This window comes from Bos taurus, chromosome 16, assembly GCF_002263795.3.
Source record: "Bos taurus isolate L1 Dominette 01449 registration number 42190680 breed Hereford chromosome 16, ARS-UCD2.0, whole genome shotgun sequence".
Lineage (NCBI taxonomy): Eukaryota > Metazoa > Chordata > Mammalia > Artiodactyla > Bovidae > Bos > Bos taurus.
The window spans coordinates 71,994,974-72,014,214 of NC_037343.1; the positions used below are offsets into that span (position 1 = coordinate 71,994,974).

At 44.2% G+C, this 19,241-nt stretch overlaps 1 protein-coding gene across 2 annotated transcripts in view; it reads right to left on the reverse strand.

The window, feature by feature from the left end:
* Positions 1 to 402: 402 nt before the first annotated feature.
* Positions 403 to 19,241, reverse strand: part of TRAF5 (TNF receptor associated factor 5) — a 45,985-nt gene continuing 27,146 nt past the window's right edge. The window contains 10 exon segments of one of the 2 annotated variants that reach the window (NM_001105340.1): positions 1,549 to 3,515; positions 4,174 to 4,342; positions 5,719 to 5,859; positions 9,769 to 9,861; positions 12,421 to 12,495; positions 12,825 to 12,902; positions 13,520 to 13,684; positions 16,270 to 16,371; positions 18,129 to 18,186; positions 18,916 to 19,134. In NM_001105340.1, coding sequence (NP_001098810.1) covers positions 2,938 to 3,515; positions 4,174 to 4,342; positions 5,719 to 5,859; positions 9,769 to 9,861; positions 12,421 to 12,495; positions 12,825 to 12,902; positions 13,520 to 13,684; positions 16,270 to 16,371; positions 18,129 to 18,186; positions 18,916 to 19,133 — 1,677 coding nt within the window. In that variant the 5' untranslated portion in view covers position 19,134 and the 3' untranslated portion in view covers positions 1,549 to 2,937. 2 annotated transcript variants of the gene reach the window in all.

A 19,241-nucleotide genomic window follows, 5' to 3' on the forward strand; every position in this document is an offset into this window, starting at 1 on the left:
TGCAGCGTGGACTGATTGTCCAAGGGCCTCCACAAAGGGTTCGTGGCACTCTGTTCCATTTGTGTGTGTTCAAGATAGGTGCTGGGAATGGACCCTGTGACTATTTCTTGTTTCTCTGAAATCATCATATTTGGAGACCAAGCGTCAGAATTCAGATCTGTTGAGGTGTGTGAGTGTGTACTCCACCTCCATACCCTCCTTGAATCCTGCACGCACCTTTCTCAAGGTTGTTAACTCCCCGTTTATGCCTGCTGTGTCGTTTTCTTTTCATCAGAAACTGAATCAGGCCAAAGTGGAATAAATTTAAACCTTACAGATACAGAATAAAAATAACTGTTTGGATCATAAAAATGGAAAAATAATTTCCGTGGATCGATTTCCTTACAACAAAATTCACAACTCTTATTTTGTGAGAGAGAAGTGCTTTTTATTATAGAATACCTTGTTCTGTGTTCACTGTTTGAATGATGAAGGGACTCTGAGCTTATAAGCAAACCATGCCATAAGTCATACTTTTCATGTAGAGAAGTTGGTTAAAACACAAAATCAGTGTTTTGATAAATTCACTTTGAAATGTTTTTCACATCAAAGGCTTAAAACTAGTCACAACAGTGTGCTCTTCCTGCTCCTCAGAACACAAGGATGACTTTGGACCAGATGAGAAACACTGCGGACCAGCACACAGAACCACCAGCATCCAGCTGTGTGGTCTACAGAAAGACTTGCTGACTTTGCCTGAGAGGATGGGCTGACCGCCAGCTGCACCCGAGTTCACCAGCACCTGCAGGGTGGTTCTCTACCAGATTTCTTCTGTGAACTCAGGGCTTTGAATTTAACCCTTTGGGAAGATTTGTGTAGTATGAGTCTTTGATATCTTGAAAATTTCACAGGGAGAGAGGAAGAAAGTTCCAACTATTCCAGAAGTCACTGGTATCAATCATGCTGCTTCTGTGAGGTCAACTGATCAAGATTTGTAAAGTGTGTGCTTGCCTGTACACGCTCAAGGGAGCCAGCCTAGTGTGGGTAGTGCTCAATGGCATAACAAGAGTGAGGGCCCAGGAAAACTGGGTAGTTTTGGGTTAAGCTCAGGCTTATCAAGAGTCTAGGCTTCCCTGGTTGCTCAGGCGGTAAAGAGTCTGCCTGCAGTGCGGGAGACCCAGGTTCGATCCCTGGTTCGGGAACAGCCCCTGAAAAAAGGAATGGCAACCCACTCCAGTATGCTTGCCTAGAAAGTCCCATGGATGGGAGCCTGGCAGGCTACGGTCCATGTGGTTGCAAAGGTCAGACATGACTGAGTGACTTCACTTCAGGCTTATCAAGAGTCAGGGCTTCCCTGGTGGCTCGGTCACTAAAGAATCCGCCTGCCAATGCAGGAGACGCTGATTTGATCCCTGGGTCAGGAAGATCCCCTGAAGAAGGAAATGGCAAGCCACTCCAGTATTCTTGCCTGGGAAATCCCACGGACAGAGGAGCCTGGCAGACTCTGGTCCATGGAGTTGCAGGAGTTGGACACGACTAAACTACTACCACCATGTCAAGAGTCAGGAGGGCTTTGTGTAGACTTGTATTTACACTCTCAGACCCATACGGATAGACATAGAAGAACACGTGCTTTCTGTTCTTCACAAAGTACTCAGGGCTCTGACAAGAAACATCGTAAGTTTACATAAACGCCAATTTTCAAACCAATTTATGAACTCAAAATTCTACTCAAAAAGAAAAAGACACTCTTCTTAGCCATCGATTTCAGATGGGAGTTCTGATTTCCAGAGGAAATTTTAATGGTGTTATCCCTAGGTTTTAATTCCTCTTATCCATATATGACACTTTCTCCATCATATACTAAATTCTGCCCATCCTAATATTAATTTGCTATAATTACCAAAATATCTGTAAACTATGTTTAAACATGTATGTATATATTAAGTTGAATCTTCTGAAATTGCTAACACTTGATCATTTTGTTTGTAAATAGTTCTGTCATGTGGTTTGACCTAATAACTTTAGCTGGATGGCTGTATCTCTCTATATATATACTATGCAGTGTTTTCTGCTTTACTTCAGCAGGAAGAATGAAAATACTTACTTTATTCACAAGTTCTTATGCAGCCTTGCAAAACTGTGCTTGCTGACTACTGGTAAATTTCATGAAAGTATTAAAAGTGTAGTAGCTTCCACAATACAGTATTTAACCCAAAAAAGTCTGATCCAAACTGGGTATACTGACTTTGAAGTACACTACCCATTTACTTGGGCTTCCCTGGAGGCATAGGTAAAAAAATCTGCTTGCCATGCAGGAGACACAGGTTCAATCCCTGTGTTGGGAAGATCCCTTGGAGGAGGAAATAGCAACCCACTCCAGTATTCTTGCCTGGAGAATTCCACAAACAGAGGACCCCAGTGGGCTGTAGTCCACAGGGTCGCAAAAAGTTGGACATGACATAGTGACTAAATAACAACAACCACCCTACTTAACTACTCAACTGAAATAGCCTACCCTAAAAGATAGCTTTTGTAGGCTTAAGGTCAGTTCTAGAATCCACAGGCCAAATATAAAAATACCAAAACACTTTCGATTAGAAGTTCTACTAATACATCTGTGTCCTCAAAGACATTTAATATTATAGAAGACTGAGACCCTGAGACCCCACACTAAGCACCAGTTAAAGAGGTATGCTTCAGTCCTTACGTTTAAGGAAGTTAACGTCTTTGAAGAGATATAAAAATATAAATAATGAGAAGATAGTCTGAGTATTATAAGTTTCAAACTGGGACAATAAAATGTAAAAAGAAGACAGCACTTGAGAAACCTTAAAATGACTTCATACGTTAAGGACAAAAAGCCAAGTACAAATATGTACTGAGCCCAGATTCAGTCCCTACATTAACCACAGGTTCTGGATTCAAGGAGTCCTTTTATCCCTCCAGAAGCAATGATTAGAGATCCTCCAGGTCAGTTAAGTCCACAGCCACTTTCAAGAAGAGGGTATCATCCTTAATGTAGGTGTTCTTGGCATTCTCCAGAGTGGAATGAGCCACAAAGCGAGGACAGCCGGAGGCGATGTTCATCTCCCCGTCGGGTCTCTTAAAGCTGCTGCTGTTGGGGTCCGCCTTGAAGGTCTCCATAATGTGGTTCTTTTTGCCACTCTGGTCCAGAAGCATAAGGGTCACCCTCTGCCTGAACGGCCACTGCAACAGTGAGTCAAACTCCCCTCGCATCACCACAAAGTACAGAGACAGGTGCGTCCCCTTCCCAGACCCGTCCCCGTTCAGGTAGGCTCTAGCGCAGAGGCGGTAGCCACACCGGCTGGTGTAGAAGGGCTGGCTGAAGATGGATACTGTGTGTCCGTCCAGCGCCTCCTTCTTCTTCAGCTTGTAGTCTGTCACCTTCCAGATGAGCTTTCCGTTATAGCAGGCGCTTTCTAGCAGTTTAAATCGCTCTTCGTTTTTATTCAGCTGTGCTTTATGAATATTAATGTGGGCATCATGTTTGTTAGTCTCCCCTTCCAAAACAACTGCAAAGAAAAAAAGATTCTGAAGGCCTTAAAGCTGTCTTTCAAATATGCCCAAAATGAAATTTGGTTATCCAAAGAGAATCAATAGAATTCTGACATTCCCAAAACGAACTGAATTCAATGTCCACCAATGTGACATCCATGTTAATAATACTGACTCCATGATTCTCATGTCTTGGAAAGACTGGCCCCAAGAAAACCCCAATGCGTCCTCTTGAACTGAAGCTCCCTGAAGTGTAGAGAAGACCCACTCAGCACGCGTCTAGCAGGCTTTGGCATGGTAAGCCCCACTACATTCTAACTGGGATGCTTTCAAATAGCCAAACGTGTCTCTGCTTTTCTATACTTGAAACAATGTTCCCTACCACATCTTTCCCCTAGCTTTCTCATTGTCTGCTCTCCTTAACAAACCATCATTCCCTATTCTTGGAATTTCCTGGCCTGTTTCCACCCTGTCCTTGTTCCAGTTCCCACTCAGGGCCCTTCATCATTTTTGTCTGAGTGCCCAGAACCTCATATTGTTCTGCTTCACAAATACCAGACTCAGCACTGTGGACCCTGGATGGCTGTGCCTCTCCACTGGCCCATTTTCTTGTTTCTGTGAACACATGCAGAAGTCATGAAGCACGAGAAGGGAAGCAGAAGACATTAGACATACCTAGTCTTTGGTCATTGGTTTCCAGCAGGGTGATTTTCTGTTTCACTGTATCAATTGCTTCCACCAAAGGCTTCAGATCAAATTTACTCTGTTGCTGGTTAGCCATTTGTAGTAACTGACGCACCTGAACTTCTAGCCAAGCAGACTTGTCAATGTGACTGGCAAGAACCTTTCAGTACAAAATAGATCAACACGTCAAAAAAACATGAATGATTCTTTGAGATCACATTTTTTCATCTCAAACATTTCACCTTGAATTAACCAATTAATGCAGTGAAAAAAATGCACGGTTCAGAAGAGAGAGGATAGGATGTCAGAGAGATGAATCACCTAATACCTTCCTCCCCGCTCTACAGTATCTTGGCTCCTGTTTCAAATCTTTGAACTGTTCTTCACCTGAGTCTTACTTCTCCCTTGGATTTTCCCCTCTTGGTTCTTTAGCCTATCTTTGTATTTATGTTCTCCCTGTCTGTCCTCTTGCCTTATCACTTCCTTCTCTGTCACAACGCTTCTGATTCACTCCCGCTCTGCGAGAGGGCAGAGAATGTGCTGGAAGAAGGCCCATCTGTTCTGGTCTGAGCACGGCAGGTGGTACTCAGTGCCCCAAGATAAGGCCTGAACACTTAGTTGCTCTCTTTAGATGGAAGGGATTAAACAAAACTACATTTCTCCCGCCCTCAGTGTCTTCACTCTTGACTGGTTTTTGTGTTAGAAAAAGGTCAGAATTAAGATAACAACAATTGATGGATTTCCTTTTTGCTATACGCAAACACACACACATCCATACAGTATGCGGACAAAGTATGGAAATGACATGGCCTACATTTTCTGGTATAATCCTCAAAAAGATTGCCCATATCACACTATGAAATATTTTGCACTATAAATTTTAAAATCACAATAAAGACATTATTCTTTAGAAATCTGTTTATGGTTACTTAACAGTCATGATTTACAAAGTAATTTTTGCTCTATTTTAGTAATGTGTAAAGCATTTTCTTCCCAAAGGAATTAATAGTTTTACTTTGTTGACTGCAAAATGCAGAACTACAGATGTGCTCAATAAATCTGAAGTCAAGTGACAAATATTGGGTCAATAGTGACAACCCTCATAAATTGTGTAAAAGTACCGTACCAGTGCAAACGTGTACTGGCATGGCTAAGTGCACTGGGTTATGTAAAAGATCTCTATTCTTAGGAAATACATTGCGAAGCGTGTAGGGGTAAAGGGCTATAATAGGCGGCTTACTCTCAAAGGGTTCAGAAAGAACACCCACAAAGAGAGAGAGACAGGGACAGGATGGGGGCTAAGGACAGGGTTGGGATGAGGCAGGGGAGACAGGATGAAGGAAGCAAACGGGACAGAACACTGTCGACGAGTGAATCTGGGTGCGGAACACACAGGTGTTCTTTGTACTGTCTTAGCTTTGCACCTTTGGAATTATCTCCATTTAAAAAGTTAGTTTCTCCATTTAAAAAGTTAGTTAAAAAGCTAACTGGCTGTGAGGTTAAATCTGGGTTATGAATAGAAAGGCCATTTCTCACCTGCATATTTGAGAGGAAGCTTCCATTTTTGCCAAACAACTGTGCAAATTGCTTGAACTCCTTTTCGAATTTCTTTACCATTTCTGCTAGCTGCTGGATTTTGCTTTCTTTTTGTTCTAGGCTCTTATATAAGTCAGAAATCTAATAACAGGAATATGAATGAAGTAATTTAAATGCATGCAGACAAGTTAAAATAATTTGAATATAGTTCTAGGAAAAGACTACAGGTAAGAAAGTATGTTAAGGAAAAATATATATACATATTTATAGAAAATATTTACAGGTAGATTACTATATAATTCTAAGAAAACGTTTGAAGGTACTTCAAAAAAAGAGAGATCCACAGATTTCTCGCCAGCCTCTGCTGTGTGTAACCCACTTTGAGGGATCATCCCATGCTAGTGACATCACTTGATTAAATTTGCTGAACTGGTTCTTGTCTTTCATTTAGTACGTACTTACTAAACACCTAGGACTTCCTGTAGCTCAAATGGTAAAGAATCTGCCTGCAATGCAGGAGACCTGGGTTCAATCCCTGTGTTGGGGAGATCCTCTGGAGAAGGGAATGGCAACCCACTCCAGTATTCTTGCCTGGAGAATCCCACGGACAGGGGAGCCTGGTGAGCTACAGTCCATGGGGTTGCACAGAGTCGGACATGACTAACTACTGCTACTAAACAACCACAGAGTTCGGATCACCACACCACGTTAGATGCTGTCTGCACGGTGTCAACAGTAATAGCTGCAATTTACTATCCAGTTATTATATTAACTAGCTCTTTTAATCCTCAAAGAACCCCATGAGTTGGATACAAGGGTCAGCCTCATTTCATAGATAAGGAAACAGAGCCAGAGAGTTCAACCTGCCTAGTATACTGCTGACAAGTGGCAGGCAAAACACACCGCCTGTCCGAATTTGTAATCCCTTTGAGGGAAACAACTAAAAACCTCTGAGTGATCCTAGACAGCCTTCTCTTACCCCTACATCCATTCAGTCAGCAATATCTGCCAACTTTAACTCCTGACACAAAACGAAACAACTCTTACAACCACTTCTCACTGTACCTGTTTCAGCCTGGACTGTTTCTCACCTGGGCTGCTATGATAGCCTCTTAGCCAGTCATACACTGTCCCTCACACACACACACCTGAAGAGAAGCTCTACGGAGCTGGACTGGCATGGGTCCTATAGTCCACTGGAACTCCAGCAACTGGTTTGGTGCCTGGCACCAGTAGGTGCTTGTAAATATTTATTAAATGAATGAATGAACATTCCCCTCTGTCTTTAGCCTTGTTTGCCTCCAAATCATACTTCATACTGTGACCAGAAGAATACGAAGTGACAAATCTGGTCTTGTTATCCCTCCTACTTAAGCATCTCTAGTGGACTTCTTTACAGCCATACAGGGCCCTGTACAATCTGCCCAGGTCACCCTTTCAGCCTCATGCCCGTTCACACACTACACACCTTCTATTTCAGGCCGTGTGCTCAGTCACTTCCTCCTTCATCTAGAAACAACCACTTTTTAAGCATCACTCAAGGGGATATCCTCCCAGAAAGTATTTCCACACTAGTACCACCTACCTAGGCCACCTCTTAAGTTACATGACATCCTGACCATATTCCAGTATATAACTTACCCTCATGATTCCTATTGCCTTTTTGGTTATTTTGGTCATTTTTTCTCCACTAAATTGTTGAGGCTACATGTCACCAAAGCCCCTCACAGTGGCTGGCACACAGCAGGCATTTGATACGTGTTTTATAAACGAATGCACAAATGGCCACGACAGCCATCTGGTCTCTGGCTCCAGAGTCTTCTGCTTATAATCTCCGCCCTCATCCCATGCGCACCAGACCGTCCTGACCAGAAGCGAGCTCAGTGTCTCCTCCTCACCTCTCCTCCCCCACCTCTAACCCACTCCTGTTTGTAGGGCCCATCTCGGTTAATAACACTGCTGCGTTCCCTGACTTAGCTACAGCACATGACTCCAACCTGCAAATGTCTCTTAGCCCTCCCTCTCTCTACCCACTGACAGAGCTATGGTCACGCCTTCACCTTCACCTTCACCCCCACCCACCACCACCTCCAGTACCTTGCTTCCACCTAATACTGAACTGCTTATTATGTGCCAGGCACTGTGCTAAGAGCATATAAATATATGTTCTTGTTCAAGAACATATATAATATATGTTACATGTCATATAACATATATATATAATATATGTTACATGTCATATAACATATATATGTAATATATAACATATATTACATATATATATATATATATATATATATATATAATTTGACCCTCACTACAACCCCATTTTACAAATGAGGACACTGTGGAAGAGAGAGGTTAAGTACCTTGCCCAAACTCATATATGCTGAAGCAGGTCTCAAACCCAGGCATTCTGGCTCCAGGGCCCTCACTCAGCAATTGCCAGGCTCTTCTGCAACATCTTTCTGCCTGCTTCTCTGTCTTCATTCTCTTCTCTCCTTCTATCCATCTTCCTTGCTACCAGCAGCTGTCTTATTCTTAACCAAACAATTAACTGGCCAAGTATCTTCCTATTTAAAAATACCTGTTGACTCCTTATACTGGCAAACATTAGTTCCAACTCTGGCCCTTAAATCCTTTCTGAAATAGGGCAGAATATGAATAAATGTTTAAAATCATTGAATGCATAGTTTTCTAAACTTCTTGGCTTACATGGAAGGCCATTTCAGTCTGGACCCAGCACACCCAGCCTCCAGCCCTTCCCTCTCTTACACTCCGGTGTCTCTCCACCCCCTGAACCGCACTTCCTTGAACCATCATGTCTCTCTGTCTTCACATAAACTTTCCCCTTCTGGACTATCCACTTTCCACAACATTTTAACTGATAGACCGTCTCTTTCTTCAAGTCAGTACAGCTCAGATGTTTACCTTGAAAAGCCTTCCACACTCCCACAGGGCAAACTGCTACAGCCTCTGTACCCCAGCACGGGGCACCCCCATCACATGTGCTATGGGGACAGCACCTTATACATTTACATTTTGGTGAGATCTTCAAGGGTAGGTGCTGGTTCTCCCCTGACCCAGTGTCTGCAGCAACTAGCCTTGTGCCTGACACATGGCATATGTTTGTTGAATGAACGGATAGGTGAAGGAGGCACCTGTTACAGAAAGAACTTGGGAATGGCTCAAGGCAGCATGCCTTCTACCAAAGTTACAGTGTAATCAGGCTTTCTATTTTTCTCCACCATCTGACCCTGAAACTCATATACCTACTTTAATATGGAATCAGATAACATAAAATAACCTGTAGCAATAAAATTTAGCACCCTCTATGCAGATGGACGGTTTCCTTCCCTACCAGGGTTTTAAAAGTCTGATCCTCTGTGATGCCCTAACAAAATGATGAACTGTTGGAATAATTACTCAATAGAATCAGCATTGAATGTTGTCCACTATGAACATACCAGGGACTACGGCTGGCATTTGCATACATAATTTCACTTAATAATAATAATTCAGTGAAATAAATATGTACGTATGCATTGATTAGGTTGCAAAGTTAGTAAGTTAAGACTTATTACAAAATGTATAATACCCACAGTGCCCAGAACAGATAGTCAAACGTTGTTTCAGGGTAATACTGATTTCATTTAAAAACGCCAAACACCTACTAGGCTCCTACTAGGGAATAACCAAGAGGTGTGTGGGTAGGCTGCAGAGAGGCAGTGTGGAGTACCCTGGGGAACACTGGACTGACAATCAGGGGACATGGGTTTGAGATTGAATTCTGCCCCTTAAAGTCATAAACACACCAAAATTTCTTTGAATTTAGTTATTTCATCTGTTGGTTGAGGGGGCTGGACCCAAAGATCTCAAAGGCACTTTCCAGCTTGATGTGCTCTAATCCCAGGAGTCTGTCTGGTCACTTAGTAGAAAAACATCTACCTCCAGTGGACTTCCACTTAAACAGAGGAGACTATAAAAATGCCAACAAGTACAAATCCCAGCAATTCTGTTGCCTCCCTTTATAGTTGAACCCTTGATTACCTGCTCCTCTAATTGGAAGTTCTTTTCTAAAACCAGAAGCATGTGGTCCCGTAAGGCCGAACGCTCATGTTCCTGCAGGTTCCCCCGTTTATCCTTTAAGACAAAGAGAAACGTGAGTCAGGTTGTTGAAAGGCTTCCAACATGAGGGTGGTGGCAGGACATTCTGCTAAAGCTGAACTTTAACAACTTTGCTGACTTGTCTCAAGGTGGGTTTCAGGGAAAAGGATCCCTTCCAGGCCCCTTTTACATCTTTACGATTCTTTGGTACCCAGAAGACACAGAGAGTCAGGCCACTATCAAAATTCTCAGTGCTGCTTTCCTTCCTTGCCCTGTGCTGTGTTCAGACATTCAGTCGTGTCTGACTCTTTGTGACCCGATGGACTGTAGCCCGCCTGGCTCCTCTGTCCATGGGATTCTCCAGGCAAGAACACTGGACTAGGGTTGCCATTTCCTCCTCCAGGGATCTTCCCAACCCAGGAATTGAACCCAAGTCCTTGTATCTTCTGCACTGGCAGGCAGATTCCTTACACCAGTGCCACCTGGGAAGCCTTTCCTTGCTCTAGGAGCACATGACTGAGGGCTGAGTGTAGTTATCATCAGCTCTCAACTATTCCATATAAAACCTGTCTCCCTGGTGGTGGGTTACCTACTGATCAGCCTACCGAGCAAACTTCTCTACCACTTTTTACCACTGTCTTGCTATTGTGGGCAGAAGGTGAACTGAACTGTAGTTTCAGCCCATGCAAATTTGTTGCCCTCAAAATAAAAGTATATGTTTGCAAGAACAAATGGTTACTTTTTCCCTGATCCTTAAAATTTCATTGCAGGTTGCCTCTATAACTAATAAAAGCAAATGGTACAGGTGACCCATAGAGTCTAAGTAAACATTTATCATCAATTTCCCTTCAGTTGAGGGTTGGCCCTCTTCCAGAGCACAACTCCCCCAGCCATCCCCAGCTCTGGCACTAAGGTAAGTCCTCAAATAGAATCCAAATGGGAGATGGACCCTAACTGTAGAGAAGAATCCTTTTAGAGCTGGAAAGCAATTCTGTGTTTCATGTGTGAGGAAGATAAACCCTATGCTTTCTGCAGCTGAGACAATTGTGGTTTGATATGTGACACATTTATGGACTCTTCACTGATTTTTTAAAGGTGTTTTTCAAATAGCTTAAAAAAAATAAGAGAAACATATGCTGGGGTCAAGGGCTTCTCCAGTGGCTCTGGGGTAAAGAATCCACCTGCAGTGCAGGAGACACAGGAGTCATGGGTTTGTTCCCTGGGTTGGGAAGATACCCTGGAGGAAGGAGGGCATGGCAACCCACTCCAGTATTCTTGCCCGGGGAATCCCATGGACAGAGGAGCCTGGCAGCTACAGTCCATAGGGTCACAAAGAGTTGGACAGGACTGAAGCTACTGAGCATGGTGCAGCATGCCTGTGTCAAACAACACAGCAAGCAGCAGAATGAAAAGTAGAAGTCCCCTTTTCTCTGTCCCCACATCCAATTCCCTAGTCTCACTCATCAGAGTCAGCAAAGATATACATACATTTTCAACACAGTGAGGTCATAGTGTAAGTAATTTAAAAAATATATACCTCATGCTTTTTATCAGATGCATAGTATTCCAAAATATGAATATATATATATATATATTTTTTTTTCACTTCTGTGGATTTTTTTGCTAAATACAGTAGTTCCAGCTTAGCCACAGTTTTGATATCTGTGGTTTCAGTTACCCATGGTTAATCATGGTCCAAAAATAAGAAATAGACAATTTTAGAAAATAATTCATACTTTAAATTGTGAGCTGTTCTGAGTAGCATGATGCACTCTTGTTTCTTCTTGCTATATCCTGCCCCAGAGGTGAGTGATCCCACTGTCCAGGTATCCAAACTATACATACTACCCACCCATTAGTCACTTAGTCATCTCGGTTATCAGATTAACTGTTGCAATATCAAAGTGCTGTGGTCAAGTAATCCATATTTATTCAATAATGGCCCCAAATGATGCTGGCAATTCAGGTATCCTCTTGCTGTGCCTAATTTATAAATGCGTAACTTTATCATATGTATGTTATAGGGGAAAAAACATAGTATATATAAGGTTTGGTACTATGGTTTCAGACATCCATCGAGGCTCTTGGAATCTATCCTTCATAGACAAGATATATTTGCTGTGTATGTGTGTTTGTTTAGGTGTGTGATCATTGCATACTTATGAAAGGATATCTGTGAAATAAATTCCTAGCAGTAAAATTGCAAGGTCAATGTGTCAGGTCACATTTTTATTTTCACAGATACAAGCAAACCTCAAAAAGTAGGTATTATGAACTTTATGTATATATAAACTAATTGTTGTGTTTCTCTGGAGAACCCTAATACAATTGCCAGTCTTTTTTTTTCTATTCCATATATAGTTATTACAAAACATGGGCTATATTCCTTGTGTGCATTATATATATACTTGTAGCTTATTAATTTTATACATAGTATTTCTTAATTCCCTACTCCCATCTTCCCTCTCCCTACTGGTAACCACTAGTTATTGCCAGTCTTACAGTTTCACAGACACTGAATGTCCTGCATCCTGAATGGAATCAGAGTAAAATGAATGATACAGCAGAAGGCAGACAGACACAGTCACTCCATACCTTTACAGCACAGCCATAGTTCTTAAAAGCACAGTCTTGTTCAGCTTCAGGACACACGGCCAGGTGTTCATCCACCTGTGAAACAGACAGCCTCAGGCTATAGAAATGCATCCTGACTCTCCAGCTACCTGGTATAACTGCAGTCAGCAGGGAGCCAAGGGTAGCTTGAGGAGAAAACAGGAAACAGAAGGCAAAAAAGCCAAGCTGAGGCTGCCTAACATGGAAACAGAGAATTCTCAGGGAGAAGAATCCTCAGGGAGAAGGTGAGGGAAGACAAAACCATGGCCATCATGAGGATAAGGTAAGCCTCGGGCCCCCGCCTATGGGATTTTATCAAACACACACTGTAATGATTACTGAACTTTATCTTACGTAAAATCACTGAGAGAATTATTTACACTTACCTCAGTTCTTGGAATGGTCTGCAAACACTTGTTGGGACAAGATACTGGGTAGTCAGGACACAGGTTTTCCTCGTGATTCTGAAGCAATGAAAGGGTGCTGAAATAAAGCCAACCTGGCTTCCAAAGGCTCCCTGTATGCCCTCAGAGTGTGTGCACATATAACCCCTTGGGGACCTATGCAGTGTGGCTCATCCTCTACAAGAAGGTACAGCCTAGCAGCAAAAAGGTTCCTGACGGTTGTTTTCTCAGTATAAACGAGTTCAGTTTTCCAATTATTCCAAAGAAGGGCAGAGGCCATGGGGCCGGCAGAGGACAGATGATGCACGTCACTGGCATGGCTTCTTTGGCACATGTAAAAGGTACCCACACTTTCTTCTTACGCCTGCATCCTGCCTCGCCAATTGTCAGAGCATCCTGAGGACAAAGAGTGTGGTCCCCTCCTTGTGACTCAGCTACTAGTGTGCACTTGGCCCACTCACACTCAGCAGGTAATCAAACAGCATTTTTGCCAATGATACATGAAAAGAGACCTACCAAGAAGGCTTTCAGCTTTTTATAGAACCCTCAGATAAGTTATTCTTTAGGCCTCTTTCTGCACAAAAATAAATTCAGAAAAGTGCTTCTGGTACCCCATCTGATTCACTGTGACCACTCAGGCAGAATTCAGTCCCATAAAGATGCCTTTTTTTTTTTACCTGTAGATTGATGACTACCACATCCTTTTTGCAATAAAGGCATTTTTCCTCTCGAAACTGGCAGTATGCGCTCAGATGCTCTTTCAGATCTTTGCGAAGGACTGGCTCCCGACAGTTTTCATTAGAACACTGCACAGGCTGGAACAGGCAGTGCTGAAGGTGGTCCTGCAACAGGCAACCACAGGCCAGTGGGGCACTGAGCAGGGCACTGGGAAGGGGAGCGGCTGCCAGGCCTGGGGAGGGCAGAGGTGGGGAGGACCTTGGGCCAGCAGGAGGACAGCTGGGAGGGCTGGTGGGGGAACCACCTGCTGCCTCTGCTGAGGACAGGGCATGGAGAGGGCTGTCTGCATGGAGGCTGCGAAAGCCAGCCTGGTCTGGAGGACAGGGCTTCGAAGATGGGTGATGAAGGAAGCATGCTGAGTTTATCTTAGGTCATCTACTAACCTGATCACGTTCTCAGGTTAGTCTTTGAACATCCTCCTTAGCGCTGCCAATTAATTTACCAGCTCCTCAAGGTCATTTCTTTTTTCGCCCTCCATGCCCACCCTCAGCACCAAGTCCAAATCTCTGCACTCTGTTGTTGTTTAGTCACTCAGTTGTGTCCAACTCTTTGCGACCCTGTGGCCTGTAGCCCACCAAGCTCCTCTGCCCATGGGGATTCTCTAGGCAAGAACACTGGAGTGGGTTGCCATGCCCTTCTCCAGGGGATCTTCCCTACCCAGGGATCAAACCTGCATCCCAAGCATTGGCAGGTGTTTTCTTTACTGCTGAGCCACCAGGGAAGCGCTGGGTGGTAAAAGCTGAAACAGAGGGCTGAGAGGGAAGAAGAGAAGGCCAGCTCCTAAGTAAGTGAAGGAAGGGGAAGGACTGGAGGAAGGAAAGCGAGGGAGAGGGAGCTGTCCCAGAGGCAATAAAGCAGAGCAGTGAGAGGAATTCAGGAATCAGAATCCCAGGCCCAGGAGAAGCTTGGGTCAGCCCTGTCAAGTCGGGAGACATTCTTAACCAGCACTTTAGAAAATGATGACACGGACAACGTTCGGTCCAGTGTTGTTCATGTTACAGATTTTTACAAGCAGGCCAGTCTTAACAAGACCTGGGGATAACACTGCAAGTTCCTGTGATGCTGACAAGGTGTCAAAATCCTAGTGGGCTTGTTCCCTACCACAAGATCCTTTAAAACAGGGCTGACAAGCTACAGCCCTTGGGCCAAACCTGGCCCACCACTTGTTTCTGTAAATAAGGTGTAACTGAGAACACCAACAAGTATTTCTTCCCATGTTGGCTATGGCTGCTTTCCCTCCAAGATGGCAGAGTCAGGCAGCTGGGACAGACACTGGCTGGCAAAGTTTAAAATATTTTCTATTTGGCTCCTGAGAGAAATAGTTTGCTGACCCCTCTTCTGAAGGAAAAAAAAAAAAAGGGCACATAGTTTTTCTACAGGAGGTAAATAAACATTATAGCTATTCTCCTTTGCCTCTAGTAATGACAGTGACAGCTGAAATCTACATCTCCAAAATTCATGGATGCTACCCCTCAGCTGTCACCAAAACAGTCAACATTCATCAAGACTCTGCACCCTGTGAAATCCTACAGCTTACCACACAGGTGACGGAGAACAGGGAGTAAGAGGAAATATTAATACGAAAGAAACAGGTGAAGAGAAACCATCCACTATTCTCCAGAAGGTGATGATCTGGTCACGAGAGCTGACCAATGGCCATTTGAGCCTCATTTCCTTCTCAGGCTTAATGACAACCAAGTTGGTCAAAGGACTCTACTATAGGACCTGACTATCAAAACAAGTGGTGAGGGACTGTCTCAGGAAAACACAAAAACCTTTCGTGAACTTCCAAAGAAATTCTTGGGTTAACAGGGAAATCATCTACGCATTTCTGAGCTCAGTGCCTGGGGGTTTGGAGGAATGCTGGGAAAAGGACTGAATCACTAGAAATACATTCCACAGCATGGTACGGGAGGGTGGGAGGGGAAACTTGCAGCAGTCTCCAAGCAGTTCCCTGGAAGCTAGAGACGTCTGCCTCACATTCATTCATGGCGTGATGGAACCTGACCTGGGCCTGCTCTGGCAAAGCCGTGTTTCCTGCTTCCCATTTAACGGCTTTCCGCTGATGGATAGGAGAGTAACGGAGGGCAGTTTCATCTGAAAGGAACTTGACAACCTGTCACCTCCCCTATACCTTGCTTGTCCGCATCTCTTACCCACGTTTCACCTTCACACTGCATCCCAGCTCTGTTCTGGTCTGCGTCATCTTCGTTTAGATCATAACTTCTAAGAGAGCAGGGCCCATAGCAGCCAGGAAACACCCACCCCAGCACCTGCAATGCTTCCAGGCAGGGGACCCCTTACAACTATGTCTTTCTGCAGTCATGCCCTGGAATCCCAAGTCCTTCACAGTTTTCCAAAATGACGTGTCCTTGGCTCGACCATTTCTTTTGCCCAGCATGTGCCATTCTCTTTTGAATCAATGAACCTGGACCTGTAATTCAAGGTCTAGCACACATTGTTATGTTCTCCATGTGTTCCATACAAAATGAATCTCTTCTTGTGAGATTCATTTCATACCTTAGCCCTTGGCATGCTACACTGTAGCCAACTGTATTGCTAGACAAAAATTTTCTGAGGGCCACCCACCAAAACCATGTACCACGCTTAGCCCAGGAACTTACACATAAAAATGTGTTTAGTACATGACACTGGAAAATGGCAGACACTGTTCATGAATAATACCAACCTGGTATCGTCCCAGAATAATCTTGGCATTACATCTGGGAGCATTTTTGCAAAACACATACAAATTGAGGACTTCCCTTTTGCAGCAATTATCTTTAAACACCTAAAAGATAAACATAATAGATTCACACACTCCAAAGCTTTAGAGCAACATGAAGGAATCTATTATTAATTTGGTCTTCAGTTCATCTCAAAAGTTGGGTGGAAACTTCCAGTCAGTGGTTGGAATGGAAATACCAGATTCGCCACCATATAAGAAAAGACCGTCTCAGATACATCTGACAGGCCACCAGACATACAAGCCAGGTAATTCAATGCTTACTGCAGTAGGCTGAAGCTGGGGGAAATCTGGTGATGAACTTGACCCCACATGCTCAAAGGTCAGGAGGTGGGGCTGTGGATGGGGGCGATGCTTTCCACTTCCTGTCCCAGGGTAAACGTTGTATTAGTCATCAGGTGGTATCACTGAAGCTCTGCTGACTTATGTTTCAGCACAAGCCAGGGGCTGGCAAACTTTCTCCATAAAGGGTCAGAGAGTAAATTATTTTCAGCTTTGTCAGCCACGTTGCAATGTCCTCTGTTGACACTATTCAGCCTGCTATACACAATACTTAAGTGAATGGGCATGCCTGTGTTCCGATAAGATGTTATTTACGGGCACAAATGTGAATTTCATATGATTTTCACATGTTACAGAACATTGTTCCTTTGATTTATAAATTTTTACTTTGAAATAGACTCACAAGAAGTTGCAAAAAACAGTACAGAGTTCCTGTGTATCCTTCTTTTGATTTTTTTCAATGATTTAAAAATATAAAAGCCATTCTTAGCTCACAGGCCATACAAAAACAGGTGGCAGGCTGGATCAGTCCCAACAAATCCCACGTTGTAGTATGCCAACCCCTGGCTAGTGGGTGAGGCAGACACAAGTACAGCTAGGCTTATGGAAAATGCATTATAAGAGCAAAGAGAAGGCACACGTACCTTTACTAAAAAGACAAATAACCCACTTAAAAAAATGGGCAAAGGATTTGAATAGAAATCTCTACAAAGAAGATATCCAATCAGCCAAGCACAGGAAATAATGCTCCATGTCATCAAACACTAGAGCCTCAAAACCATGAGGTATCTCTTCATAACCACTGCTGCTGCTGCTGCTAAGTTGCTTCAGTTGTGTCCGACTCTGTGCGACCCCATATACGGCAGCCCACCAGGCTTCCCCGTCCCTGGGATTCTCCAGGCAAGAACACTGGAGTGGGCTGCCATTTCCTTCTCCTTATAACCCCTAGGAAGGCTATAATAAAAAAGATGGATCACAACAAATTTTGTCAGGGATTTAGAGAAATTAGGAACTCTCACACCTTGCTGGAAAGAATACTGCTTTGGAAAACAACCTAGCTGGTTCCTCAGAATGTTAAACATAGAGTTATCACGTGACCCAGTCATTCCGCTCCTAGGCACACACCCCAGAAACATGCACACTTTAAAGGAAATTTTACAGCATATGCATTGTATCTCAATAAAGCTATTATTACACTTAATAAAAGAAAGTTTGAGAGACTAAACAGATGAGAAAGTGAATTGCAGGAAATAGGATGTTTCATTTCTGCAAGCAACTCACAGTAACTGGAGCTCGGATAGAAAGAGGGTAAAGAGGATGTGGGTAAAAAGACCTGGGGATTCAGTAAGGACCCAAAACTCCTCTCTCGAACAGGGGTGGGAGTGGGGTCCAACCTGACCACACAGCAGAGGAATCTGGACTCCAAGGAAGGGTCCCCCTCCTGCTCTCTTGCTTCAACTCCTCTGTCCAGTTCAACCTAGGACACTGGCTGCTCCATCCCAAACCAGGGATCGTCTTACCTCCTGAGATTTGATCACCTCCTTATCTACAGGGCAGAGTGGGACTGTGTCCAATTCTCTGTAAAGAAAAGTCAAAATGAAGCCAGAGTTAAGGGTTGACCTCAACAACCTTTCTAAGAGCAGCCCCAGCACTCCAGCCACACTTGACCCCTTGAAGTCCCCCCTGAGCAGGCCAGGCCCCATCTTTACTCATGCTGTTCCCTCTTTCCAGAAGGCGCCCTCTGGCACCCCAATTTCAGCACCTCCTCAGTGAAAGTCCTGAAAGTCCCATTCATCCTCCAGGATGTGAGTCCAAGAGGGAGTCCCGCAGACAGAGTCAAATGTTCTCTGCCAATGTTCCCTTGGCGGTCCTATGCTATCACACTGTACCACCACCTGTCTCCTCCACTAGAACAGAAGATTCTAGAGGGTCCTGTTTCACACTTAACCTCTAACACTTCACCTCTGTGCCCTGCCTCAAGGCAGGGGAAGGTCAGGGCGCCTACAAGAAAGACCCTCTTGGGAGACAGGTCCTTCCCGGTGTAGACTGTGCACAGAGGTTGGCCCTCGCGTGCAAAACAGGTGTGGTCTGAAAAGGTGACGATCAATAGGATAGTGGGAAGAAAATGAAGGTTATACTCCTCAGGCTCTCAGAGAAGGGCCCTGGGAAAGCCCGTCTCCAAATTTGTGGTTCTGTGGGCAACCACAGCAATTCCCGAAACCCTGATCTTAGTTGAGCGGCCACAGATGGCCGCTCCCGGGAACACGCTGGCCGCTTCTGGCGGGAGCGGAGGCCCCGCCGGCTCACCTCAGGGCCAGGATGCACTGGTGGCAGAAGCGGTGCCCACAGCCCGTCTGGTGGGGGTTGTGAAGCACTGAGTGGCAGAAGGCACACTTGTAGCGCTCTTCCAACCGCTCCACAAACTGGTACTCCGCGTCGGGCTCGAAGTCCAAGGAGATGGAGTTGCCAGAATTCTGGCGGGTGAAACCACAGGGCACTCCTCCTTGCTCCTCAAAATAGGCCATCCTGGGGGTCAGAAGAGAAGGAAAACTCAGTGTACGAGCATCAAAACCGCCAGAGCCATCGGGTGTTTTAATTATTTTTTCCCTAATTGGTGAACATCACCCACAGGG